Here is a 27,934-nt window from a genome sequence, read left to right as displayed (position 1 = left end):
GGATCGGAATCCTCACCGTCAGGTCCTCCTCCTTATGCTTTCCTCAGGAGATAGCTTCATTCATGCTACAGGGGTTTTCGTGCACAGCTTCATTCATGCTACAGGGGTTTTCGTGCACAGTTTCATCCATGCTACAGGGATTTTAGTGCACTAGGATTCTGCAGATTTTTTGTAAGTTCATTTTGAAGTCTGTTTACCACAGCATTACCTTGCCTCTCCTACTCTGTCTCCACAAATGCCAGTGCACACATATTCTAAGATGCCAGGTAACCGTCAGAGTTCCTGACAGAGGAGTTTAATCAAGGCAGTTCTACTTGGATGACTTCAAGAAAACTCTGCCTCTAGGGTGAAGGTGAAGAGAAAGGTCAGGCAAGGGCAAGCGAGGAAATAACCCTACTGAGTTCCTCAGCAAGAAGCTAAATACAGTAGGCCCTTCGCTTGCTCAGTGTGAAACCGTGGATATGGAGGGCCAACAGTAAGGCAGTTGAGCATCTGCAGATTTTGGTATGAATGTGTATGAGTGTGTGTGAGTGTGGGCTGGTGGGGCTCCTGGAACCAACGCCCATGGATACTAAGGAATGACTGTATAACAACTCTTACCAAATATGCCTATTGGTAAGGATAGCAATTATCCATTGTAAATGTCAAGCACTGAATGAAGAAGTTTTTAATCCATAACATTAAACACCTCCTCTACCCTTCCCCCAAGCTCAAAGGGAACTGGGGGTGGGGAAGCAGGTAATTTATTTTACAAAATTATAGTGAAGGTGTGTGCTTTCCTTTGCTAGAAATTGGAAGAAGCAGAAGGCGAATGGGGCCTCTTTGAAACCTTCTCTTAAGCCACCAAATGAATGTTCTAGGGCCTTTAATCATTCTGTCAGGGTAAAATTTCTTTCCTCCAAGTTGTGGAAAGGTATTGAAATTTATCCTTTCTCTGAAAAATTTAATACACTTAAAATTCTGTTCAAAAGGGTGAAATCTAATCCTAGATTTCATTACTGTACTATTAAAGTGATCTATCTCTTATGCCCTATGATATATCAAGATGAAATACTGCTTTAGGTTCAAGGGGAACAAGGCTACAGTTTCCTTCTGAAAGTTAGACCTTTGATATTTGATGAAACAGTCCTTCAACAAAGTGAAGAAAAAAAGGCAGCCAGTTTAGTAAAGAACCAAAAACATTTATCTAGCTTATGTTTGCTTTTGGAAAGGATGATTAATGCTATAGAGAACTGGGGGCTTCCATGGTGGCGCAGTGGTTAAGAATCTGCCTGCCAATGCAAGGGACACGGGTTCGAGCCCTGGTCCGGGAAGCCCACATGCCGCGGAGCAACTAAGCCCGTGCGCCACAACTACTGAAGCCTGCACTCAAGAGCCCGCAAGCACAACTACGAGCTCCCATGCCACAACTACTGAAGCCTGCGCACCTAGAGCCCATGCTCCGCAACAAGAGAAGCCACCACAATGAGAAGCCCGTGCACCGCATTGAAGAGTAGCCCCTGCTCACCGCAACGTAGAAAAAGCCAGCGCACAGCAACAATGACCCAATACAGCCAAAAATAAAAATAAATAAATAAATTTATATTAAAAAAAATGCTATAGAGAACTTACTGAACTAATATTCTGCTGATTTTTCTTCACTCGCTCAATCTCTGGAGTATCTTTTACTGCTGTGCCAGCTCCTACTTCTTTCTTATAAAGTACCTTTATTATAAGAGAAGGAAAAGGATAACTATAAGCTTATTAGAATTCAAGTCCTAGAGATCTGATTCTTGAAAAAGAAAATTTCTCAGATTTTAAAGTAACGTGAATACAGCTTCTATTTATGAGAACCAATGTCACGTTAATCAATTAAATAATCCATTATGAGAATAAATGCAAAACTTTGGTTTTGTATTCCACAATATTACAGTAAACCTCTACTACCTGTTCTAGGGTATGCTTGGTAACTTACAAGGCTTGCTCTAAGAATATAAATCAGCAAACTAGAGTTTCCTTCTCAAATACAAATACATATCACATGTGTATTTGAGAAAAATCAAAGGACATATTAAAAAAGCTCACTAAGCAGTTATCATTTAATTCAAAACCAGCATGAAGTTTTAAGCAACTGCTATTCTCCAAACGAGAGCAAAGATGCTCTCGTTCTCTTCAAAGAAAACATTAGCTCTATCTTCAACATTAACACTAAGTCAGCCTATTTTCCTTATCTTTCCACTTATTCCTTAGACCTTCCCATGTCTCTCCATCCCTACCAATACCCACCCCTTTCAAACACAAAGCAAAAGAAAAAACAAAGCGTCCTACAGAAAAATAGAATAAGTATAAGGAAGTCATACGAGGACAGAACAACTCCCTCTCTTGGTATTTGTTAACCCGCAGGTCCCGTGAGTGTGTGTGAGTCGGGGTGGGGAGAGGGGGGCCCTGGAATCACCAGGACCAGTGGGGGTCAGGAGAGCAGGACATGAGAGATGTTCCCCTGCAAAAGCTAGAAATCTGGGAGACCGTGGAATCACAGGAGATAAGAGCCACGCTGCCCTACTCCCTCATCGACTCCTCCAGCAAGATTTCTCCATTTCTCAGCACCGCCTGCCTGTGAAGACCCTAAAGGTACCTGAGCAGCACACCTGGAGGGTTAAGAGCTTGCCAATTTACTAGAAGTAGAAAATATTCCAGAAATCTTCAGAAATAATAGGATTTATATTTTTAATAACACATTTGCCTAACTACTAAATGAGTTCATTCTACATTAAAATATTAGCTGTACCATCAATTTTTATTTTAGAATTCAAGTTTATATATCCCTTAAACATAAGCCCAATATCTTAATGAATGGTGCTGACAAAATTCCTATGCCTCAGAACAAAAATATGAAAGTTTAGGAACTGGTTACAAACTGGTAAACCTCTAAGTATATTATCAATGTAAATAATCAATGACCAGGAAGGAAATCACTTCATATGACTATTTTCATCTTCAAAGTAAAATCTGTGTGGAAGATTAAGATCTCTTTCTTGAGTGAAATTTTAAAATTCAGTTAAAAATAGCAGTTGCCTGTACCAAAGAAGGAGATATGAATTTGTAATTTACAATAACCACGATAAATTATAAGTTATAAGAACATTTGGTATTCTTATTATTTTAAAGAAGGAAAGATATACATTTGACAGAAAATTCTAGCAATGCAGCCAAAAATCAGACAATGAGGGAAAAAGGCCCTCCTTACAAAACATAATTTCAAGGTGGCAACTGAAAAGAAATAATGACTACTCACCGCACTAATGTTTTGTTGAGTTGTCTTAACTCTATGGATTTCAGGAGTATCTGCCACAGTAGAATAGCTAGAAAGCATCTTCTCTGCCTCATCTTTATACTTTTTCTAAAATCATAAAGAGTGAATGTGAATCTGAAACTCTGTGTGCGCATGTACAAGAGAGACAGAGACAAAGAAAATGGTATTACTTTTTCCAACTCTATTATATACCACCTGGCTCTAAATTATATCTTAGGATTCAAAGCAGTTGTTGATGTGCTTATGCAATAGTAAAAATAAAAGCATATGCAAACAGAGTAGGCAAACAGTCTAGGAAAGCACATTCACCTCCACTCAGGCAATGGCTCCCAACCCAGACTATTCAAACGCCCTGGGAGGGCTTGACCTTAATAGCATTCCTAAGCCCAGAACCTACTCTCTCAGGAGCAGTCCCGGTTCCTGTTCAAAGTAGCCCTTATAACTCCTACCGGTAACCTGACTCTCTTTGCTTACTTGTTTTCATGCTCCTGGATTTATGCTTTGCTTCCTACTTCAGATAAAGACCTTTGATTAAGAGAAAGGTACTAGTATTTTGTAGTGGAGACTGAAACCTCAATTTTCTTTCTACTAAATGTACTCTGAGGGCTTCCCTGGTGGCGCAGTGGTGGAGAATCTGCCTGCTGATGCAGGGGACACGGGTTCATGCCCTGGTCTGGGAGGATCCCACATGCCACGGAGCAACTAGGCCCGTGAGCCACAACTACTGAGCCTGCGCGTCTGGAGCCTGTGCTCTGCAGCAAGAGAGGCCGCGATAGTGAGAGGCCCGTGCACCGCGATGAAGAGTGGACCCCGCTTGCCACAACTAGAGAAAGCCCTCGCACAGAAACGAAGACCAAACACAGCAAAAATAAATAAATTAATTAATAAACTCCTACCCCCAACGTCTTAAAAAAAAAAAAAATGTACTCTGAGCTCTGATACATACTGGGCCATACCTTCTACTAGTGCCAGCGTTTACATAGTATTAGGTATTGTCCTAAATACTTAACACACATTAACTCATTTAATTAACCCCACAAGCAGATACTATTATTATCCACTCTTACAGATGGGGAAATTTAGGGATTAGCTAAGAAGTGTCAGAACCAGGATTTAAACCCAGGCACTCTGGCTCCAAAGTCAGGGAAGGTAACTGCATGGCAAACGGATGCCTGTTAGGAAAGGTAATTCCTGTGCATGTTGAAATGCACCACAGCATCATTACACCGTTTTAAGTATTCCATTGTATCCCAAATAACTAAAATTCCTTAAATCAGATGTACCCTCATCATACTCAAAAAACCAACATTGTTAAGTTAAAGCAGGAATTCCAACAGCTCAGGCATCACTTCCTATGGGAAGCTTTTACTCTTTTTTTTTTTTTTTTTTTTTTTTTTGCGGTACGCGGGCCTCTCACTGTTGTGGCCCCTCCCGCTGCGGAGCACAGGCTCCGGACGCGCAGGCTCAGCGGCCACGGCTCACGGGCCCAGCCGCTCCGCTGCATGTGGGATCTTCCCAGAGCGGGGCACGAACCCGTGTCCCCTGCATCGGCAGGCGGACTCCCAACCACTGCGCCACCAGGGAAGCCCAGTCCTGGATTCTTGAGTGACAAGCCGCCGAAGCTGAGTTCTGTAACACTCTCATTTTGAACCAGTGAATGTTTACACTCTTTGCTCATGTCAACCAGAATTTTGACAAATTTGGTCAAATTCGGTTAAAAATTATTTCAACACAAACCCCATTAACCAAATCCAATCCCTTCATCATTTTTCTTTAACCATTTTATTTTTTTCATTCCCTTTACTATTTTTCCATTAGGATTCATTCTTTTTGTAACAAATTTTATAACAAAGAAATTATTCACTAATGAATATTTTTGCCCAAATTAGGTTTTATCTGATTAACTTTCTTCTTCCAATAAACTTTCTTTTGTGGTCATTATTTCTCTCACATCCAGTTTTCTAGAGGATATGTTACGTGTATACCTGGCAAATTAAATTTTATCAAGAAAACTTAGCTCTTCCATTAAATTTTAGTTAATATTCAATTTCACCTAGTACAGTTTTATTCACTCAGTTTCAGTTGAAGTTGATTATTTTAATTAAAACATTCATGACGAAATGGATAAAAGACAAATTGTTTGTAATTTTTTTCTGTAGTATAAGCATTAGAGCCAAGTTCACAATAGAGTCAAAAAATGGAAATTAAAAAGGTCAAAATGCCCTTGGACCCAAAACAGAGGGCCCCAACACGGGCACTCTGACGCTCAATAATGTCTGTTGAACTGAATCTACAGCAGTTGTCCCTTTCATTAATGAGGTAATCAGGTTTGGTCAATGGTTCCTTTATAATAGAGTACATTGACTTTGAATAGAAAGCCCTCAAAAAGACACCAATCACAGAGACACACACAGCACAAGGTGACTGGGTATTAGAATACATCTTCATTCTCTACCAACCTGGCTATAGATTTCAGATGCCCTCTTGGCTCGAAGCATATCCGGGATATCCATGCTCACTTGCATTCCTTTCCCTTTAATTTCATTTTCTAAGTCTTTCTTATATTCTTTCTAAAAGAACAGAAAACAATCTTCAGAGGTTTGCATGGCCTTCCATAGCAATGTAGATATTTATGTGCTTGAATCTCAATGCCACACATCTGGAAACACCACTTATACTTTTCCTGTATACAATTCGATATGTTTATTTTAAACTTCGTGTGCCATTAGTTTCTTACCTGGCTGGCCATTTCAGATGCTTTCTTAGCTCTCTGGATATCGAGGGTACCTGTGCTCACCTGCATGCCTTTCCCTCTAATTTCAGTCTCCAGATCTCTTTTATAATCTTTCTGCAGAAAATAAAACCTGCAATTAGGGCTTTACAATAATTTGAAAATCTGTGTTGAAAAACTCGATGTCATTTTTGACATCAAGATCATGGCTTTTAGAAATAAGTCGGACCTTTATGTCTTTTATTTCTAGGAAACAACAAAGATTTTTAATTTGTGGCAAGAACACAACTTGGAGTGATGTATTCACAAGGAATCAGGAGGTTTTCTTTACTAACCTGACTTGAAAAAGAAAACAGAGTGAGCTGAAGGAAAATGTTTTATATTTTAATATGGTAAAATTGATAAATTATTGGTTAATATATAACTCAGTTGATGAATATCAATAAAATGTGAGTATAAAATTGTCAGGTCTTGTTCTGTAGTGAATAACTGCTGGTTGCTTCCCTGGAATCCCACTCCTCTTTTTCCTTCATTAGCTCCTTGATTTGCCACTGGGCAACTCACTGCTTTCTGTTCTAAACCCCCAGCTTGGCTGAGACTGGCCGCCATCCAAGGGCCCCACTGGGCTTAAGTAAATCGTTATAGCCCACCCCTGGCCCTTCATGATCGGTTCAAGGATAGGTACATTTCTTTTTCCACACAAGGTATCAAGAGACTTTCTCTTTCCTTCTGGACATGAATGGAGAAGTCTGTAGCCCTAGGATCTGCCAGATGTCTCTTTGCAAACAGGAGAAAAAAGCCTGCCTGAGAACAGAAAGATAGAAAATGAAACGGAATCACACTGTTTGAGTCCTAGATCAAGCCACTCCCAAGAACTCCTCTACTGTTTGGTTACAAGAACAATAAGTTATCTGCTTTTTTGAGCCAGCTTGAGTTGGATTACCTGTTACTTATAATAAAATGTCATAATTACACAGGCACAACTGTCTTAAGACACTCTTGTCACATTCTAAAACTGATTATAAAATTCAGCAAGCTGTACTCTTATAATTGTACATTTTTCTGTATGTCTGTTTTTCGTCAATGAAAATTATATTAAAAGAAAAAAAAACTATTGATTATCTCCTATTAAATTCTTTCAAAAACAGTTATTTTCTATTATGTTGACATACTCTAGATTTGTGACTCCCTGCTCTAAAGTAAATTTTGCTTTGCTTATTTGTGGTGTTCTAAATTTAGAGAAGTCATAAACAAAAATCTCAATCTCAGAGAAATACTATATTTTTCCCCATCTACTACCCATAAATCTGCCTATTTTCACTGACTTACAGTCTCAGTTTCACTTTTCGAATGAAAGTTCAAGTACTAATGTTTAACTTTCAAACTAATAATATTCAATTATTACTATGTCTGTAAAAAGCTCTGTTTTTAGCAAGCCTCTTTAGGTCCAAAAGCAAAACACCTCATTTGAAGGGCAATATATGTAGAAACTAAGGTACTGATCATAGATTTTGCCACCAAAGTCTCATGGTAGAAATATGTCATCTAATTTTCCGATATGAACTTTCAAATCTAAAAGCATTCAAAAGCACATAAATAGACTACATAGGACGCTAATCACATCAGTTAATATTGATGCATAATAAAATACCCGAAAACTTAAAAGAAAAACATGACATCTAGGTTCCAAGCAAGTCCCAATGCACACATGCTTTTAGAGCCTGAGTCAAATGTGTTAATGACCCAGTGGCTAAAGAAAGTCACATGGTCAAGCCCACAGGTACAGGAAGGTTTGAATATTAGACATCATTTGTGTAATAATATAGCACATCGACTTTACCTGAAAAAACAAACATTGAGCTATAGCAAAGTCCCTCAGTCTGGTTGAAAAGGATCTGAGAGTCTGTCATTTGGGCAAACTGGGACATGGTTATAATTACATGCAAATGAGACCTCCGGATTACAAAGGTAATAGCCTCAGCAAAATTGGTTTAAGCTACCTGTAGCCACAGTACAGCTGACTCCCCTAGGCCTGTTTTCCCATAGGCTCTCAATAACAAAAATGCACCATTTTCCTAGTAAGTCTGAGCCTTGAACAACATGGGTTTGAACTGCGCAGGTTCACTTATACGTGGATAGTTTTCAATAGTAAATACGACAGTACTACCTGGTCTGTGGTTGGATCAATCAGTGGGTGCAGAGGAACCACAGATACATAGGGGAGACCATAAATTATATGTGGGTTAACCCCCCGTGTGGTTCAAGTGTCAACTGTGTACAGTCCCAAGATACTCAGAGAAAGCTAAACCAGCATATGGCTGAATAAAGTAATGTATCACCACAGACTAAGGAAAGATGCAACGTTCCAACTTCTCACAAAAGGCATACGTCACAGAAGGTTCTTAGGTAAAAGTGTGAAATGCAAAATTTCTATTCTTCCCACATTCTTTCCTCCAGAGGAAGTGTGCTTTATTTTGGCTTCAAGTCTCAGCCCCATGAGGGTGATTTGGAAAAACTCTTCTACAGCTCCAAATTCCCCACCCCACTCCCACACACCAATCCAGGACCTTAACTAATACTGGATGTCACACTCTCCTCATAATAACAGAAATAGCAGAAAATTGCTAAGTAGTGATTTGATAGTTACTGGGTAGTTAGCTACTCAGAAGCTCACGGAGGCCACCACAAGAAAGTACTAATAAATCTAAGAAATGAATGACAAGAGAGAGCACGAGACAGAACCAACCATGCGAAAAGCAGGGGAAGGAGTATGGCGCCCATGCTGCCCATGACTGGAAGCCACTGGAGAGTTTTCAGTGGGAGGAATCACATAACTTAATTCTTCCAGGATTGTTCTGGCTACTGGGTAGAGAATGGGTACTGAGAGGTCAGTGATGGAAGCAAAATTCTGGTTAGGAAGCTACTGTAATGGTCCAGGTGATAGAGATGGTAGCTTGGATGAGGGTGGGGGAGAGTAGATGGATCTAGGAAGTCATTATGGGGCTGGAGTCAATGAAACTTGCTGACAAGAGAAATCAAAGTGACTTCTGGGATTTCACTGACACCATTTGCTAAGAAGAGGGTGGAAGAGGGAAGCAGACCCAGGGAAAAATTAAGGGTTTTCGGCGTGTAATGTTGAGTCCCTGTTACAATGCATTTAAACGTCATTTACATGTGGTAATGCCTATGGGACATTAGATGTAGATGGCTGCATATTCACATCCACGTTATAAAACACAATTTTTCTGTAAGAATGAAGTAGAACTATGTGAAGTAACATGGAAAAGGGTCCATAATATTTAGTGAGAAAAGCAAGCACAAAGTACATGGTATTTATTTAAGGTTTTTTTAAGTCTCTGTGTGCACAAGTGTATAGTTACCTATATACAAATAAAAATGGACCTGGAAGGCTCTACAGCAAATTCATAACAACGGCTGTCTCTCAGGGGGATGACAGAATTAAGGGCAGAGTCAAAGAAGGTTTTCAAGTGCCTGTTCAGCATGCATCCTCCCACCCACCCCCACCATTTCTAAATGGAATCCCTATTGGTCAAGAATTCTCTGGCATCCCTAGTTTCTTTGACTAAGTCAGTTATGGCTATTCCATTCCCCTGGCCAGTACCTAACCCTGGGGATGGAAGCAGATCCCAACACAGCAGTAACTCCCCCAGCAGTTAATCAGCTACCTCTCAACCTCCAGATTTCCTGGGTGGGACTCAGTCCTAAGCCAGCTCTTCCTAACTGCACTTGTCACATCGTAGCTCTCCCAGTAACCCCACTGAAGCCTCGCCCTAGCCAGCCTTGAGGTAAGTGAGCTGCACCCCTTAACCTGTACCCCAACTTTCTCTTTATGTATTCTTCTTCTAAGTCATCTCTTCCCAAATACTCTCTGCTCCAGTGGCCCTGTTACATCTTCAAAATTTCTGGGGGAATTCAAGAGATGTGGAACTGATTCTGGGGTATTTCCTTCGAAAAATACACATTTCCTTCTGACTGCTACAACTTTCTTATCTTGTATCTATCATGTCATAGCATCTAAGACAAAACTTCTAAATTAATATCCTGTTGTTCATGTGTTACATGAAGAAGAAAACGGCATTAGATGAATGAACCTCAACCCCAAATTGCTGACCCTACAGAAATTTCAGACGTGTTGATGAGGTCAACAGAGGATATTTTGAGAACATGCAACCAAAGCACACAGAGATGGCATGATTGCCATGTTATAGTCTCGATGTGTGATTTTCAAGTTCTGCTCACCAAGTTGGAAACGCAGATATGCCAAGTAGCACACGATCCATCCTTCAAGAAAAAACGGTATGAAAATATTTATCATAGTTTAAAATTAACATGAAATTTGTATTACGGAATAAAGTGAGCAGGTGTGTGTGTGTCTGTGTGTGTGTCTGTGTGTGTGTTCTACTAAAATGCCTTTCCCCAAGTTTTCTTTGATATACTTGAAGTTAATGAGCAAAGCAGAAACTGTAAATTTTCCCAGTAAGCATGATGACTGCAGATGGTTTCCATTCCAAACTGTTAAACTAGTCACAGAACGCTTTGGGAAATGTCATGTACCAATCGGTTTGTTATTATGATTTGTGCGAGTCTCAAGGTCTGCATCACTCACTTTACTAACCTCGCTAGCGATCTCAGAAGCTCTTCTGGCATGCTGAATTCCAAGGGTGTCGGTGCCAACTCGCATTCCCTTCCCTTTAATTTTTGATTCCAGATCTTTCTTGTATTCTTTCTGTAAGAAAGCAACGTTTTACAACACTCAGACACTCAGGGGACAAACATACATCTGTATTCAATGATACCAAAAATGGCTAAATGTATTTTTTTAAAAAAGAAAACATAGTTTACTTTGAACTATGAATGACCGCCTAGAACTAAATTTTCGGAACTGCTTAGAACTATATTCACTATTCTCACTGAAGAAGAGTATATGTACACTCTGAAGATTTTTATTATAAAAAGGCTATTGCCAGGTGAGAATCTTCACTGACAATTGTCTTGAGGCCTGAAGGACAGAGGCAAGTTTAAATGAGTTGATATTTTAGAAAGAAGACTGATTTTGAGGTCAGAGCACTCTTGGCTGTGTGTGTGATGTTGGAAATCTTTCTTCACATTTCTGGTTTACTCATCTGCAATTGGGGATAATAATTCCTCCATGCAGGATCACTGGGAGGGTCAGTGAGACAGCATGTAGCCTAGTGCCCAGCACAGAGCGGGCGCTCAGTAACTGACAGCTTCTTCTGGTCTTTTACTCCTATACCCACATGCGAAGACCTGGGTTTTTGCTGCTCCTGCTACCGTGTTGCCATTCAACTTTCACTGGCTGAACTCTGCCATTGAGAGTTTAAAACAACTTTTCCAAGTATTACTGACAAGTGATTTACAAGATCTGACTCTGAATGTCACTGGATATGTCACCACAACAGAAGAATTTGTAGAAAATTACTAACGCGGGTAAGTGTAATGACAATATTAGCCAAAGACATCGTGGCAGACAGCTGCTGTTTCTGCCCGAACAGCATCTATTCCTCCCTCTTCTGGCAAAAAGTTCTACAATTTTCTCTTGAGGAATTACCTCTAACCCCTCTCAATCGATAAACTTTGGGTGAGCTGATTTCCTACTACCCACATATACTTTTAATTCCATTAAAATGCTTTTAATGTTTCTTTTAATTTACGTAAAGAACACTAGCCAAAGACAAACATAAATCTTTAAAAACACATATCAATTTAGAATATTTTATATTTAAAACATCATTAAACTACCTAGAAAGTTAACTGACTCCAGACTTGATTGGGTCAAGTGTGGGCACAGGACAGAAGGTGACCCAATGAGATTCAATCCTTAGACCTTAATCCTATTTTAAAGAAACAGATGCTCACTTCCTACTGGGATTAGCGGCCACAGACATGAGTTATCCTGTCGTGAAGGGGGGCCATCACATAGAAGCAGCCTCTCACAAATGAAGCAACTGTGAAGATAACAGAACTGAGGGATGAAGGAAGAGAGACATCATTCGAATTCCAACCTGAAGGAAACCTGATCTTCGGATTTCTCTGTTCTTCAACCAAAACAAAGTTTCTTTGTTGCTTAACCCTGTTTGAGTTGGGTTTCTATCATTTGCAACCTAACAGGGTCATCACCATCATCACCACCACCATCATCGCCACTGTTTATTAACATACGGGGATAAAGCTTCAAATTTTTTCACTGCTAAAGTCAGCCAGATTCTCCTCAAAGCCCAGTGCCAATATTTACTATTAAAGTAATGACATAATACAAGGATTAAAGGATTTAAAGCACTTCAGAGGCACTTCATTCTTATAAATTTCATGTACAGTAAGTAATGGCCACTATCATTTTATACAGAGGTTTAAGTGGACTCACTTAAGTAGCTAGGCAAGGACTAGGACAGTCATTTTGTTTATGGGCAGGACAGCATGGGAACTTTTTTTTTTTTTTTTTGCGGTACGCGGGCCTCTCGCTGTTGCAGCCTCTCCCGTTGCGGAGCACAGGCTCCGGACGCGCAGGCCCAGCGGCCATGGCTCACGGGCCCAGCCGCTCCGCGGCACATGGGATCCTCCCGGACCAGGGCACGAACCCGTGTCCCCTGCATCGGCAGGCAGACTCCCAACCACTGCGCCACCCGTGAAGCCCCAGCATGGGAACTTTTAAACTACAGTTACTGACAGACCATGATAACACACCTTCCTAATATGCCTTTCACTTGTTTAAAAGATGAAGTTAAACCTTATTAAATTATTTTGGTTAATTATATAGAATTTTCTCTAAAATGAGGAAATGGTCATTTGTCTCACACCACATAGGAGATGGTGAGCATCGTTTTTTTTAATTCATTGATTGGGAAAAGACAATTAGGTCATAGCTGCTTATAATCATCTTACACATAAAAGCTGTGGAACATTTATACTGTATACAGTTGACCCTTAAACAACAAGAGGATCAATCCACCTACTACTTGTCATCGGCTCTCCACATCCAAGGTTCCTCAGCATCCACAGATGCAACCAACCACGGACCGTGGAGTACTGTAGAATTTACAATTGAAAAATACATATAAGGGGACCTGTACCGTTCAAACCCATGTTGTTCAAGGGTCAACTGTAAAATCTCTGAGAAAGATTTACAGACAACGAGATCAGCTGAAAATTCATACATTCTCAATTGTTAAATAAATGTACTCACCTCACTAGCCATTTCAGATGCACGTTTTGCTCTCTGAATATCAAGTACTTCTGAATTAAGTTCCATTCCTTTCCCTTTTATTTCATTTTCCAAATCTTTTTTATATTCCTTCTATGAGACAAGAATATTACTGCTTGAAATTTACTAGGAAACTCTAATTTATATATTGTTTTTTTTTTAACATCTTTATTGGGGTATAATTGCTTTACAATGGTGTGTTAGTTTCTGCTTTAATAACAAAGTGAATCAGTTATACATATACATATGTTCCTATATCTCTTCCCTCTTGCGTCTCCCTCCCTCCCACCCTCCCTATCCCACCCCTCCAGGCGGTCACAAAGCACCGAGCCGATATCCCTGTGCCATGTGGCTGCTTCCCACTAGCTATCTACCTTACTATATACTGTTTTACATGTTTTCCAGAGACCACAGAAAGAAAATATTTCTAGAAAGGAATGAACCAGATTTCAGAGCATTCATGCTCTATATTTCCTACAGATACTTCATTTTCTTTTTTAATCATGCTTGAGTGGCTTCCAATATTATCAGTCTTTTTTCTTTCATCCTTTCCTCTCATATATTTTGGTACCATATTGGTGCCATATTTTAAAAAGACATCTTCCCTTTAAATGGTGAGGAAGATCTTAGGAATGTATGTTTCTTACTAATTATTTGAAATATTTCTTTGAAAGCTGTCTATAAAATATGAATCATCAGAAGAACATAATTGGAAAAGAATGAAAAACTACAAAATCAAAAGGACTGATATGGCCAAAATTTTTTTAAAGTTTCCGTTTTATTCAAAGATTTGTAAAACCAAATAATTTCCTACAGATTGATAATATATAGTCTGAATTTTGCCCATTTAAATATATGTTAAGTAGATCCAAATGTCTTTACTAATCCTTACATATAACATGGGTTTTTTTGTGTGTGTGCTAATGAATTTCTTGTCTTCTTACTAATTGAATTATGAAAACAATATATATCTTAATCCAATTCAACTAAGCTGCCTTTATGACTAACTTGTCAGATGAAAGATGAGACTTCCTTTAATGATAAGAAATCATGTTCTAGTTAATTCTAGGATTCATTTGATGTTATTTTCTCTTTGTCCAGTTTAATTAAATTAGCCAGTACTCTGCTTAACTAATAGCCTACAAGACATTGTAATGACCTGCATGTAATTTTGGAAAGAGCTCTGGAGTCAAATGACCTGGATGAAAGTCAGAGTTCTTTCACTTATTAGGTCATGTGAACTTCAAGAGAACTTGAAGTAACTGAACCTTGATTTCCACAGAACAAAATGAAAATAAAAGTACTTGTCCTACCAGTGTCAAGGACAATTGAGGAAATCAAATGAAATGAAGTATAAAACGATACTTTGAATACTTTAAATGGCAACAGAAATGCAAAGACCATAAAGTAAAGAATGAGAAGACAATTTAAAGCTAAATGCACACACTTTCGAAGGGAAGTCAGAATTTCATTAAGTTACTGAGTCTCTTTCTAAAATTAGACATCACTATAACTTAATCAAAAGATTTTTAATCATTGTCTCTAGGCTTTTTTCCTACACGGATGCATACATTCTAGATCAGTAAGTCTAAAATAAGATTCACTCAAAAAGATAAATAAAAGAGACTGGCAATGGCGTGTATATTAAAGTCATTTTTTTTTTTTTGGCCACACCATGCGGGATCTTAGCTCCCTGACTAGGGATAGAACCCAGGCCGCCTGAAATGGAAGCATGGAGTCCTAACCATTGGACCACCAGGGAATTCTTAAGTCATTTATGATTCTCAAAATAGATCTCACATTGTCATTTGTATGTAAATAAGAAAAAGATTCCCCTTTAAAAACTTCATATAAATAGTGCATATTTTTTAACTGGAAGACAATAATAGCAGGGAGGTGTCACATGATCACCCTTCAACTTCAAAAGCTTTTATAGGATCTAGAAGTGAGAAGAGGTAGGGTAGCAAGGACTCTCTTCCATAAATTATATGCCTATTTCAGCCCGGCATATATACAACAGTGAATCACATTAAATTTCTAAAAGCAGTTAAATGGTAAAGGCCAGTTGGCATTTGCTTATTAAAAAAGTTCATGATGATTCATGTCTGTGTAGGTAATTATACTCCAATTTATTTCACTGGTTTAAGACATTTCTTTCAGGAATAGTTTCTTCAGTTCAAACTTCCGGATGACATGGAGTTCTCTAACGCTTTCTCTTAATGTAAAGAGAATCTGTTTAAACAGGGAATTGAAAGAGCTCCAGGTTACTTAGCAACCATTTAAAAAAAAAAAAAAGAAACAAAGCAAAACTTTTAAACTGTGAACATGATATTTTTAATTGTTAGATTTGAGGGCCTTAATAGTCAACAAATTTAATACACTGTGAGCCACAATGTACCACTAAGTTTGGGGTTTGGGAGGAAGTCCTGCTGAGTATAAAATGAAAAATGGACAAGAATTCCTATGTTCTATGTGCTAAACATATTATTTCTCCCTACTTAGAACAAAAACCACTTATAAATGTACCATTTATCCAGACTGTCACAATAAGCACCTCATTTCTGATATCAAATGTCATGAGAATGCCGCAGTGCTGGGAGGTCACAGGAAAAAATGGTTCTAATACATGTTTTTGCAATAACTAAATTTGAGAGAATCAAGCTAGCCTCATCTATATTGAAAATAGTTTTTTGAAAAACTAACTGCTATAAAGCTGTGAAACTACTTATAGAGCTTCTAAGCTACAACCCAAACACAAAATCAAACTAGTTTTCAAGTTTTTCCAGGAAATCTGGGTAATTTCTTCCCTCATCTTTAAATGGAAATGTTAACACCTGTTTTTAATGAAAATGGAAAACTCTATTAGTAAAGCTCAAAGTGAGGGAAAGAGTAATGGATGAATAACTCAAACACTGAATTAGAGAATTAGTAGAGAACTGTTTAGTACCTATTTCCTGGGTTATTTCTTTAAATGTCTTTTGTAGAATCGTATAGCAATAGTAGGATCATACCTCCTTCAGAAGGCTGGTGATGTACTTTACATGTAAAAACTCTGGAGTCTTGTCTAAATCCATCGATGACCTTCCTTTAATCTCCTTCTCAAAATCCTCTCTGTAAACTTTCTGTTAGATAAGACCATACAATTTTAGATTTAGAAAATATTAGTGACTGTTGAAAAGATAATAGAACAAGGGTTCCCGGAACAAAATTTATGTTTTTCATATATAATTCTACCACCTCTGAGTATTTTATTTACAGGAAAAATAACTCCAACTTTATCATAAATTTTAGAATTCTACCAAACAAAAGCAGGCTCTTCAAGTACACCGGCTCCCTCTAGGAAAGCATTCTGAGAGGGGCTACTTAACATCTCAGACTCTGTTACTGTTTGACATCAGCCCGTTTCAGGAGGAGAACCAATACCACTGGCTATTTGACTGGATCACCTGATTGGTTCACCCAAAAGACAGTGGATCCACCCACTGGAAGAAAATCTAGAGGCATGGAAATCCACTCAAACAAGGGAGAATGAACGTTTATGTCCTCATCGTCCCTCTTAAATGTTAGTCTTATGTGAATTCAAGGAAGACCATTTCTGGAAATTCCCTGGCGGTTCAATGGTTAACACTTGGCAATTTCATTGCCGAGGGCTGGGGGGGGGGGCGGGGGGGGGGGCGGGCGGGGGGGGGCGGGGGGGGGGGGGGGGGGGGGGGGGGGGTGGGGCGTCAATCCTTGATCCGGGAACTAAGACCCAGCAAGCAAGCCACGTGGCGCAGCCAAGGAAAAAAAAAAAAACCATTTCTAAAATGTAATGGAGGCTGGAGATTTTCCTTTAATAATTTTGGCATTGAGAATATTTCTCTACCATCTATGGAGTTGATATGAATCAAGTTACACTGTGAGGAGAATCTTATCTGGAACCTGATAAACTGTTCTTTGGGTAACAGTTCACGACAAGAAATGAAAGGAGATTGCGGAGGGCCTAAATCCATATCCCCATCTGCCTTTTTGACATTGCCACCTTTGGTTATTAGGCTCTAAATTCTACATTTGAGCTAGGCGTTTGAAAATCAATGGAAACCCAGGATTCATGACTATAAAAACAGTCTCCCTAAATAACAAAAATATCCATCCATGTGAAATATTTATCAGACAAACAAGGGTCCAGATTTTACCAGCTCAATATTTTATTCAAATTGCAACACAAAGATCATACAAATAAATAAATTCTGCATGAATTTATTCCTATTGATACAAAATGAAAAGCTATTTCCAGGATCATTATGTACTTATTACAGGGATAGGTAACTGTGCACAGAAATTCTCCAAACTGTGAGGGAGGATAAGAGAATACACTGTCCCCTCCCCTACATTTGAGTTACACATGGCCATTTACCATTTAACAAACAATTCAGGAATAGCCATGAGAAATAGATGTTCTATAAAAACTAACAGAGCTAATTAAGAAGAAAACACACTGAATTAAAGGAACTACAGACACACCAAAGAACAATGATGAGAAGTGGTCCTCTTTATGTGGAACTAACTGAGATCATAATTATAAAGCTGAATCTAGGGCATTTTGAGGCCAAAAATGACTCTAAAAAATGAAATACAAATATATGTACATTTATCTATTTCTTATTTTTCACTTCAAAAGGCCCTTCTCTCAAAAAAAAATTATTTGACAGAAGTAACTCACTAAGGAAGATTGACGATGACTTGAACTCGCCAGTATATGACTAGAAAATAGAAAAAAACACTGAAGTATGCTTTTTGTAGGAGAGCTCTATTTGTGGAACAGAAGACAAAGAACTTTTCAAAGCCAGATTTAGAGATTTCTTCTAGAAAACACACTGGCTAAATGTACATCTGGCATTAGAAGAAAGTGAGAGAAGCTTAGTTATAGGCTATAACAAAAACATTAGTGGCTTTTCCTGAGTGCATACTTAGCTTTACCTGTGGGAGGCTCTTAAAGAAGCACATGGTCAAGCTTATCCCTTAGGAATAAGAACCGTCTCTTGTATCTACTTCACTGGTCCTGCATTTAAAGACATCTTTCACATCAAACTTTGTCTAAGATTTTTAGATATATTATTTTTCTAGTATAAAATGTATCTGCCAATTTATACAGAATAAATTATAGAGTATAAATCTTTATAGTATAAATGTGGTTCAAAGATATTTTCCATTGGAAGATTTCTTTCTCCTCAAGCCCTGATGAGCAGAAACATAATTGCTGAGCCTAAAATTCTAATAGCCAATGGCTATAATTTAAGGGAAAACGTGTCTCAGCCTCTGCAAAGGATAATTCTCCCCGAGTGACAATACCAGAAATCAGAATAGCAAAAATTGAAAGCCAACATTAATGAAAGACCCACACAGTCCACAACGTAAGTTAATTCCACAGCATATAATAAATGTATAACTACAGTTAAACATTAAAGCTGATTTACACCTAATGTCAGAAACAGCCAACCACTGCAGTGTACTTTCTTCTGGACCCACTAAACATTCTGAACCACTCTACTGGTTCCTTTCAATGATAAAACATCAAATTTGCATTAAACAGTTGATGACAAAACAAAGGGACCCACCTCACTCTGCATCTTCTGAGCCTCCTTTGAAGCTTGATATGATGGTGTCTCAACAAATTCAAGCATCGATTTCCCCTTATTTTTCTCATACTCTTCTTTGTACTTAACCTTCATTGAAAAACAGTACAAAAGGCACATAAAGCTCACACAAATAGAGCAAAGTCAAATAAATATATGTGCAAAACCAATCACCCTATCTTCTAAAATCACACTCTTCTGGCCACTTAGGTTGATGACTGGGTTCTCTGTGGTTAATGATATACAATGAAAGTAAACAGGAAATATATGAAAAACCTTAAGGGGTAAAAATGATTTAGAACTAAATAATGTAGTTCTAGGACTTGTATAAGTATTTAGACAGCTGGGATATATAGGTATGTATCATCTACGTGGGGTTACATATGTATACACACATGTTATACACACAGGTATAGGTACATATATAGAGAGAAAGACAAAGAGACAGAGAGGCTGAGACAGAGAAAAAAGGAGAGAGAAAAGAGAGAGAGAGAGAGAGAGAGAGAGAGAGAGAGAGAGAGATTCCCGTGATAACTGAATGCCTAGCAGTAAATCATGAACAAGAAGAAAAACATAGCTGTGATTCTCTCTTTCTGACAAAGGAAAGACAGCGTTCTTTGGGACTGTTGAATTTTTCCGTAGACGCTGAGTGAAACACAGACACAGAGCTTTTATGTGACTTCTTTCAGTTTCACTAAGCATTATTTAATACTATAATAACATGAATTATTTATTTCAGTTACAACCAATTTCAGTTACAAACCAATAAATTTCGGTTTATAAAACGATCAATATTTTCTATCTCCTGAAAACAAAAACTAGAATTATATTCTGTAAGCTGTCAGAGTGGTCGGCTTTTTTAGCAATATACCTTTTTAAATTAAATTCACAGAAAAGTTTTGATCATGATTCATTTCATTCAGAAATGTATTTTCATTAAAATCCTTAGGTATAATAATTACTTATGAAATTAGTTCTTAAGTTGTATTATAATAATAATTTTAATGGTAATTAAATCCAAAAGAACCTTTTCAAAACTTAGAACTTTGTGGTGGCAGGAAATATAACAAATTTTTAAATTCCTATTTTTAGGAATACTTTTGTTTTAGAGAAGTATAATAGAATGATCGATGAGAGTGTGTGAAGTATAATAACACATTATGTTAGGATAAAATTTTGTGGGGAAAACGAAATAAAAGTAAGAACACAAGAGAAAAACACATACATTTCCAAACCTTAAAGGAAAGCTGGTTTGTATATTTTTTAAATAAATGAAGGTGGATATCACATCATTATGGAATTTATGTTCCATGGGATACATTTAAAAGCGTGATGTAAAATTTTATCTTAATAGATGCTGGAAATAACATCTTTTGCAACCATTGAAATTCAGAACCAAAGAAAAGCTATCAACTTTAAAGTGTGCAAGAAAAACGATATTTTTAAAGATTTCTTTCAGAGAGTACATAGAATTTCATAGTCGAAAGAAACATTAATGTAGAATACACTGGTAAGATAGTTTTTCCTTTTTAATACACTTATAATTGAACTGAGAAATTATAATGAACTTTGTGCCTAGAAAATTACTTCTGCAGCTCAAAATGACAAATCAGTACACTATAAAATTGAAACTATGAGATATAATCATTTAATTAATTAACTCATAAATTGTAAGTTTTAGCTTGTGTATAGTAACTATAATATTATGAAATGCCTGCATATGAAACATGGTTCAAGCTTCCCCAGCCCAATAAATATAGAGAGTGTAGTGTTCGAGATTTTTTTCACGACGCACATTCCTTCCAGCAGCTGCACATTCTCGGTCCAGGTGCCCGGCAGTGAGTGTTACAGGGTCTGGGTTGGGGAGGTCTAATACCTGACTCTGGAGCATGGCATTGCCTTTATGGTGCAGATGTTCCACAGCGTCCGTGTCAAAATGATACATGCCTTTGTTTTCCTCGAAAAGCTTTCTATACTCTCGCTAAAATAGAGAACACGAAAATAAAGTCAGAATAAAAGAGGCTGATGAGAGCAACTAATACTTAGGAATGCAAACTGAAAAACGCAAGCCAACAAGAACTGCAAAGCCACCACCGGGCTCCCATGGCTGGTTGTACAGATTTCTGACCCTGCGCTAAACCGACAACACAAGATAGACCAGCTCTAGGTGGTCAATGTGAACGGCATCTAAAACACTGAAGAGAAGTAGAGGACAACTGGCTGTAAACACAATGTAAAAGAGATTTGCGACACTGAGGAGTGACAACAGAAAACCCGTGACATGTGTGAACAGGCAAAGTGGGCAAAATAAAGGCAACCTGTCCTGCCCTTATTCTAGAACAGAAATGTATTTAATTTCATCTACAAGAAGAGAAGGAAAGAAAAGAAGAAAGAACATAGGAATGGAAAGCTGGAGTCAGGAAAGAAAAATAAGTTGTATACAACGGTTCAGCCCTGAGAACAATTGGGGTTCATAAGGAAAATTAGAGGGTGAGAAATAATTCAACTAATTTTCCTAAAAGGAGAGGGTAGGAAGTGCCTGGAAGAGAAACTGAGGAATCTGGGTATGGTTGGTTGCATTTTTAAGGTGAAGAAACTGGATTAAGACATTATTTAGACATACAGACAAAAAGGTAAATTTGGGGCTTCCCTGGTGGCGCAGTGGTTAAGAATCCGCCTGCCAATGCAGGGAACACGGGTTTGAGCCCTGGTCTGGGAAGATCCCACATACGGCGGAGCAACTAAGCCCATGCACCACAACTACTGAGCCTGCACTCTGGAGCCCATGAGCCACAACTACCGAAACCGGCGCACCTAGAGCCCGTGCTCCGCAACGGGAGAAGCCACCGCAATGAGAAGCCTGCGCATCGCAGTGAAGAGTGACCCCCGCTCGCCGCAACTAGAGAAAGCCTGTGCACAACAACGAAGACCCAACGCAGCCAAAAATAAATAAATATATTTATTTTTTAAAAAAAGGTGAATTTGGAAGAGACCAGAATGGATAAGGATGCCACATTTGTCAAGTGTAGGACTCTAAATACAACAGGCAGCAATAAGACAAAAATTGCTTCCTGATTTTTATCATTGGAGATTGGACACTTAGTTATTTTGCCTATTTGGAAGAGACTTTTAGAGGTAAATAGTAACTCTCAAAGACTTTTAGAGGTAAATGGCAACTCTCAAAGACTCACGTCTACAGAGACTTAAGCTAAAGTTTGTTGCTCCTAAGACAATGAGGATTTCAGTAAAAGTGGCAGAGTGGAGGGCGAGGTAAGCAGCATTTGAAAGGGAGCAGGAAAGAGCTAGGACATTTGGGTCTTAGGAGATGCTCCGTGATCTGAGAGTGAAGCAGGAAGAAGGCCCAGTGCCAGGGATGGGAAGGATGGAAGGTCCAAGTGGCCTACACATGAAAACTGCTTTCCCTGGGGACGCAGCAATGGTCCCCAGAGGCATTTTCAGCCAATTAGGGAACTAAGACATGTGTCTCCCAAAACTCTAACCAGAATACATTAGGGAGGATAGCACCCCCAGGAAGCTCATGAAAATGTTCACACAGTACATCTCGACACAAGAGAACAATCTCTAAATAAATTTTGGCTTCTCTACTAATTTTTTAAAAAAAGATAATTTCAAAGAATAACAGTATACTTAGAGATGCTATAATTTGATTACAAGTTATTTTATAATATATATTTATAAATAGTTATGAACTGAATGTAACAAGCTAGGATACATTCCATTACTAAGTTAAAATCCAGAACTAATAAAGTCTGGGATAACGGGTATATACTGAGAAAAGGTCAAAAACTACTGTCCCTAACTCAATGATCTATTGTAGTTACAGAGAATTTCAGAAACTCCTATTTTAAAACCAAAACAAAACCACCCTATTTGAACTAAGATCTGTAAAAGGTTACCAATACTTGCTTTTTCTTATATAATAGTCTCTGTTGCCTCCTAGTGGGAATTATACAGAGTAACACAATATATATTTTTTTAATTTATGCAGTTATAAAAGAAACTGAAAGCTAATAGAGCTCTATTTTCCAAAGGAAAATGTTCTCTCAAAAATTTAATCAGTATGGATGTAAAAACTCATAAGGCACTAATTTTACTCTACACATTACAATTTTTAAAATTATGATTTATATCAAAGACATTCAGAGGTCTTTTAAAAAACAGCCATTTATAACAAACTGACAACTAATTCTGGCAGAATGTCTGTTTAAGCATTCCCTTACTCAATCTTTTATTAAAATTAAGTTGCCTTTATAAATCAACAAAATCCCAATTCTCTTTACATTAAAATTTAAAAGAAGGCAATTCTGATGTACAATAAATTCGAGCCAGTGTAACATCGTGCAACTTTAATAAGCAGAAACTTCAGAGTAACACCTTTTTTGGCTCAAACTTTCTCTTCCATGAAGCAACTGTTCAGTCACAATTCTATGACCTGAACGGGAAAAAAATCTATAATCCAGGCAAAAACGACCTGAATGAAGGTTTTAAACTTTATAAGTGGTATATAAAACAAGTGGAATATACAAATTTGGTGGGTTTTTCTCTGTTGAAGAGAAATAGAAACAATTACTATTACTGCTTTTCACCACTATTATAAAATAAAGGTCAATTTTTTTTTTTTTTTTTTTTTTTTTTTGCAGTACACGGGCCTCTCACTGTTTGTGGCCTCTCCCGTTGCGGAGCACAGCCTCCAGACGCGCAGGCTCAGCGGCCATGGCTCACGGGCCCAGCTGCTCCGCGGCATGTGGGATCTTCCCGGACCGGGGCACGAACCCGTGTCCCCTGCATTGGCAGGCGGACTCTCAACCACTGCACCACCATGGAAGCCCAAGGCCAATATTTTTAAAAAGAAATATTGCCTATGAGTGGCATGCCTTTTTTTCTAGCTACCAAATTTTTGAATTACCACCATGATATTTTTGTTGGCTTATTTACACATGAAACCTTGTGTCCTAAGGAAATTTAACCCAAATAGGGATGAGAAAGAGTCCCAGGTCAAATGCTACTGCAATGATCAAACTAGATGAGCAAAGACTAAATATGACGAAAGCAGAGGCTCAGAGCACAAAAACATATTGATTTTTAGAAGCATACCTATGAGTCGTGGCAGAAAATGTATAACTGAAACAGAGCCACTCAAGGAACAGAGGCATGTGTGCAGAGGAGCAAGGGATAAGCATTGAAATGGCAGGACAGCATGAATTAAGCATCCAGGGACTGAGTCTAATTCTGTGCCTGACAGTCTCCCAACCTTCATCCCTGCTCAACAGACAGGAAAGAATAATGGACTGCTTTTCCTCCAGAGACCAGTGATAATTAATTAATTAATTAATCTCCGTGAATACAAATTATTTACACGCAGATTACATTTCAAGCAGAAAAGAGGATTACAAAGTAATGAACAGAGGTTTCAATATATCAAAGCCAAGTGTAGACATTTTTAACCTGAACTGAAGATGTTCTCTCATTATTTAATGGTTTGGGAACCAGGTTTTGACTACAGATTTTTCTCATGTATGACCGTGGGTACATCTCTTGAAGATGACTGTTTTCGCTTTTTCACATTCTTTGCCAACATATCAATACTTTGCCATCAAATCTGTGCCTGACCCAAAGCAGATATATGATAAATTTGGATAACTTTTGAGTAATTATTAAAATAGGCATAGAAATAACTTGAGGTCAAATTAGAGTTCATCATCACCGTGGGCCATTCTGAGATGTAGGAAATACAGGCACAGGTGAGCCAGGGTCATCAGGAATGAGAGCCAGTGAAGTCAGGGTTCAGACGCACTGCGTGCTGGAAACAGCATGTAAGAGCTGAGCTCTGAGGGAATGGACCACTTGGCAGTGGACACAGATATTTTCATCAGGACATGAGGAAATCACCCTCTCCTCCTAGTTGCGCTGAAGAAAACATCGAAACCTTCATAGGAGTAAAAGTATAGCATCAACACAAACACCCTTGAAATTTATTTTTAGAGAAGATATAGTTTAGACTAAGATAACTTTTATGCTACCTACTGAATACCAGACACTCTGCTCTGGCCTGTACAAAATAAAAGATCCCTGACTTCCAAGTGGCTTCAATCTACTACAGAGAAAGAAAGGGGAAGGAGAAAGACAGAAAGGACGCTCATACAAACACTTGGAAGGGTAGCTGTTCAACAAGAAAGTTTGTATTCAAGAGATATTAAAGAGCTAGCTTTGTAAAGCGACAGCCTGGGTGGGAATTTAAGCAAGACGCTACTTTTCATTAAGTGAGTTACTGAGGGAGGAGTGAAGGCCGGGCTCGCCTAAGGAAGCAGGTGTGCTCATGAGCACTGCAGACACATCGGCTCCAGAGACACACACCTACAGTTGTCAACAAACGACCACTTACTCCGCTGAGCATTTTGCTGGTTTTCAAAGCGTGGTTTAAAAACAAGTTTGGGAGAGCTGAAACTGGATCATGCATATTTTGAATGTCTTTCTTGTACTTCACCTATGAAAATAACATGGAACAAAATACCATCTAGGAGAAGAAAATATTACGCTTTTGCATTATGGCCATTATTATTTTAAACACAACAATTATTTAACGGGAAATTGACAAATGAATTTACAAGGAGCCACTAGATGGTGCTCATTTACTACGGAATGAATAAAAGAAAACTACAGGGACTTGAAAATATTTTGGTAACTCCTTTTGTTTACTTGGTCAGAAAGGGTGATGTTAAACAGAATCAAGTAACTTTAACAGAAATTCTGCTTGCAAAAAATGAAGAAAATAGAAACTTTACTCTTTAGAAATTACCACCATCTTTCTATTATATTTTTGTGTCTATTTTAGAGCTTCTGGTGGTTTTCATCCTATTATCTATATAGAATGTTTCTTTTTCTCTTTAATCAGTTACTTTGGAACATAGCAATATTAGTAATAATAATAATAAAATGTTAATAATAGAAAACATCAAGCACTTACTGTGTAAGTAAGTAAACAAGTAAAAACTTTTCTGTTTAAACACTTTATATGTATTAAGTAATCTCCACAATCCTAGTAGGTAAATACTTTAAATATCCCCATTTTACAGATGAGGAAACTGAGGCACAAAGATGAAAGCATAATATTAAGTGGTGGAGCAAGATTCAAATCCAGGCAATTGATTCTAAACTTGAGCTTTCAGTACTGTGCTCTAGGTTCCTTTAAGTAATATCCCAACTCTATTTTTGCTTTACGTTTATACACACACAAAAAATAATCAATAAGAAAAATAAAATCATTAAGATATTCCCCAAGGTCCTAAAAGACAGAAACACCTAATTCAATTGCTGGTAACAAAAGCTGGGTAATGAACACAATTATAATACCTTCTAAACATTAATGAAAATAAAATATACCAAGTCCCAAGGATATGACAGGAGTTGAAAGGTTTTAAATGCTCTAACAAAGCAACAGTTCAACAATAGTCAAACTTAACATTTAAAAAGGTACTCTATACATCATTCAATTATAGCAAAGTAATTGATTTTTTTCCATGTTTCTTTTTTATATCCTTCCTAATTCTCATAAAAAATTAAGACATCTTTTCTTATAAATTGAAACTTTATTTTTAAAGACATGAAATGAAAACAAAACTTATGAACGAGGTATTCACAGAATTTACATAAGGGATAAGAAAGATATTGTAAGCCATCTCAAGTACAATTTCTGGAAATAGCCTTATGATAAACTACTATGCACCAGGTATACTTTACAATATGCACAATTTCATGCATAATTACATGAGTGAACTATTGTCATAATCACTAATTTATGATACTACACACTACTTTTCTGAAAAACTATATAATCTATTTCTATTCTTGATCGGCTATAATAGTTTTTATTAGCAATATTGTTCCTACTTATTAATTAATTAGTAATCAGTAACCATTAATAGTAAATTACAATATGAAATTTTTCTCAGAAAAGCTTCAAGAAAATATGCTTCAGCTTTTTTCTAAAATTATTTGTAAATGACCTGATCCTGATTAAGTGTCCACAAGGTACCACACAGCCAAGTCTGACAAAACAAGAATCAAAATATACTGAAAATAATCTTCTGTGAATTACGAGTCAGGAAGCAGAAAGTAACTTACATTACTCGCCAGGGCAGTGGCCAGCTGACTTTGCCTAAAAGAAGTACTTTCAAGAGGATTGTAATGATGTTTCTTACCCTTTCATTTCATTATCAAAATTTTTCTTTGTATTTAACCTTTCCATAAAAGAAACAAAAAGGATAAATTAAATAGCACATTTACCTTTAAGCTTTCAAAGTAACATGTTTGATTTTTAATTACATCAGATAAAAGCTGCCTTAAAAATGTATGATAGCAAACGTTTAAATTCCTGGTATTCCCCCCACCACTCCCCCACCCCCATATAAAGCTTAATTAGGCATAAAGGGTTTTTTTTTTTTAAAATTTAAAAAACACCTCTACTTGAACATGGATCATAAATGCAATTAGGCATGAACTCAAATCCTATTAACAAGAATTATAAACTAAAATCTGGGGATTTTTAAATGTCAGTTTCCACTCCCGCATTCCTAACATTTATGATCAGTTAGAAATCAAGACCACAAATGTCTTAACATCTACCACATTTAGAAAATGGGTCCTAAATCTCAGAATTTGAATATCAATTTTCCTAAGAGAATTATTCCAAATGCAGGACATCGCTCATACCATGGTTTTTCTCATCATTTCCCATTTGTTCAAAACCTCATTGTTAGGGATTACATTTTTCTGAAACATCCTGGGTCTATTTAATGTCATTTTTCATTCTCTGTTTTAACTCCACAATTGTATTCAGTGGCAGAACCATCTCCAATCTTCACCGTGGATTTTTTTTTTTAAGTAGTCTTAAGGCAACCAAAAGAAGGATTATCAACTTATCGTGTAGAACTATATTTTTCTCCATGAATAGAGAAATATGTGAATGTATGTTATGATAATTAATTAGAATATATATACAAATTTCTTTACAAAAATAAAACAAAAATAGCTAGTCT

The 27,934-nt window shown here is 37.6% G+C and overlaps 1 protein-coding gene across 2 annotated transcripts in view; it reads right to left on the bottom strand.

Annotated features, from left to right (window-relative positions):
- Positions 1 to 27,934, bottom strand: part of NEBL (nebulette) — a 340,919-nt gene that overhangs the window by 40,264 nt on the left and 272,721 nt on the right. Inside the window, exons 9-19 of one of the 2 annotated variants that reach the window (XM_032623435.1) lie at positions 27,021 to 27,098; positions 25,282 to 25,383; positions 20,755 to 20,859; positions 18,861 to 18,968; positions 16,275 to 16,385; positions 13,246 to 13,356; positions 10,660 to 10,770; positions 6,030 to 6,140; positions 5,752 to 5,862; positions 3,275 to 3,379; positions 1,612 to 1,704 (exon numbers count right to left, since the gene is read on the bottom strand). The exons of the other annotated variant lie outside the window; for it this stretch is intronic. Of the exons in view, the coding sequence (XP_032479326.1) occupies positions 1,612 to 1,704; positions 3,275 to 3,379; positions 5,752 to 5,862; positions 6,030 to 6,140; positions 10,660 to 10,770; positions 13,246 to 13,356; positions 16,275 to 16,385; positions 18,861 to 18,968; positions 20,755 to 20,859; positions 25,282 to 25,383; positions 27,021 to 27,098 (1,146 nt within the window). The remainder of the gene's footprint in view (positions 1 to 1,611; positions 1,705 to 3,274; positions 3,380 to 5,751; positions 5,863 to 6,029; positions 6,141 to 10,659; positions 10,771 to 13,245; positions 13,357 to 16,274; positions 16,386 to 18,860; positions 18,969 to 20,754; positions 20,860 to 25,281; positions 25,384 to 27,020; positions 27,099 to 27,934) is intronic. 2 annotated transcript variants of the gene reach the window in all.

This window comes from Phocoena sinus, chromosome 2, assembly GCF_008692025.1.
Source record: "Phocoena sinus isolate mPhoSin1 chromosome 2, mPhoSin1.pri, whole genome shotgun sequence".
NCBI lineage: Eukaryota > Metazoa > Chordata > Mammalia > Artiodactyla > Phocoenidae > Phocoena > Phocoena sinus.
This window is presented reverse-complemented; position numbering and strand designations above follow the sequence as displayed.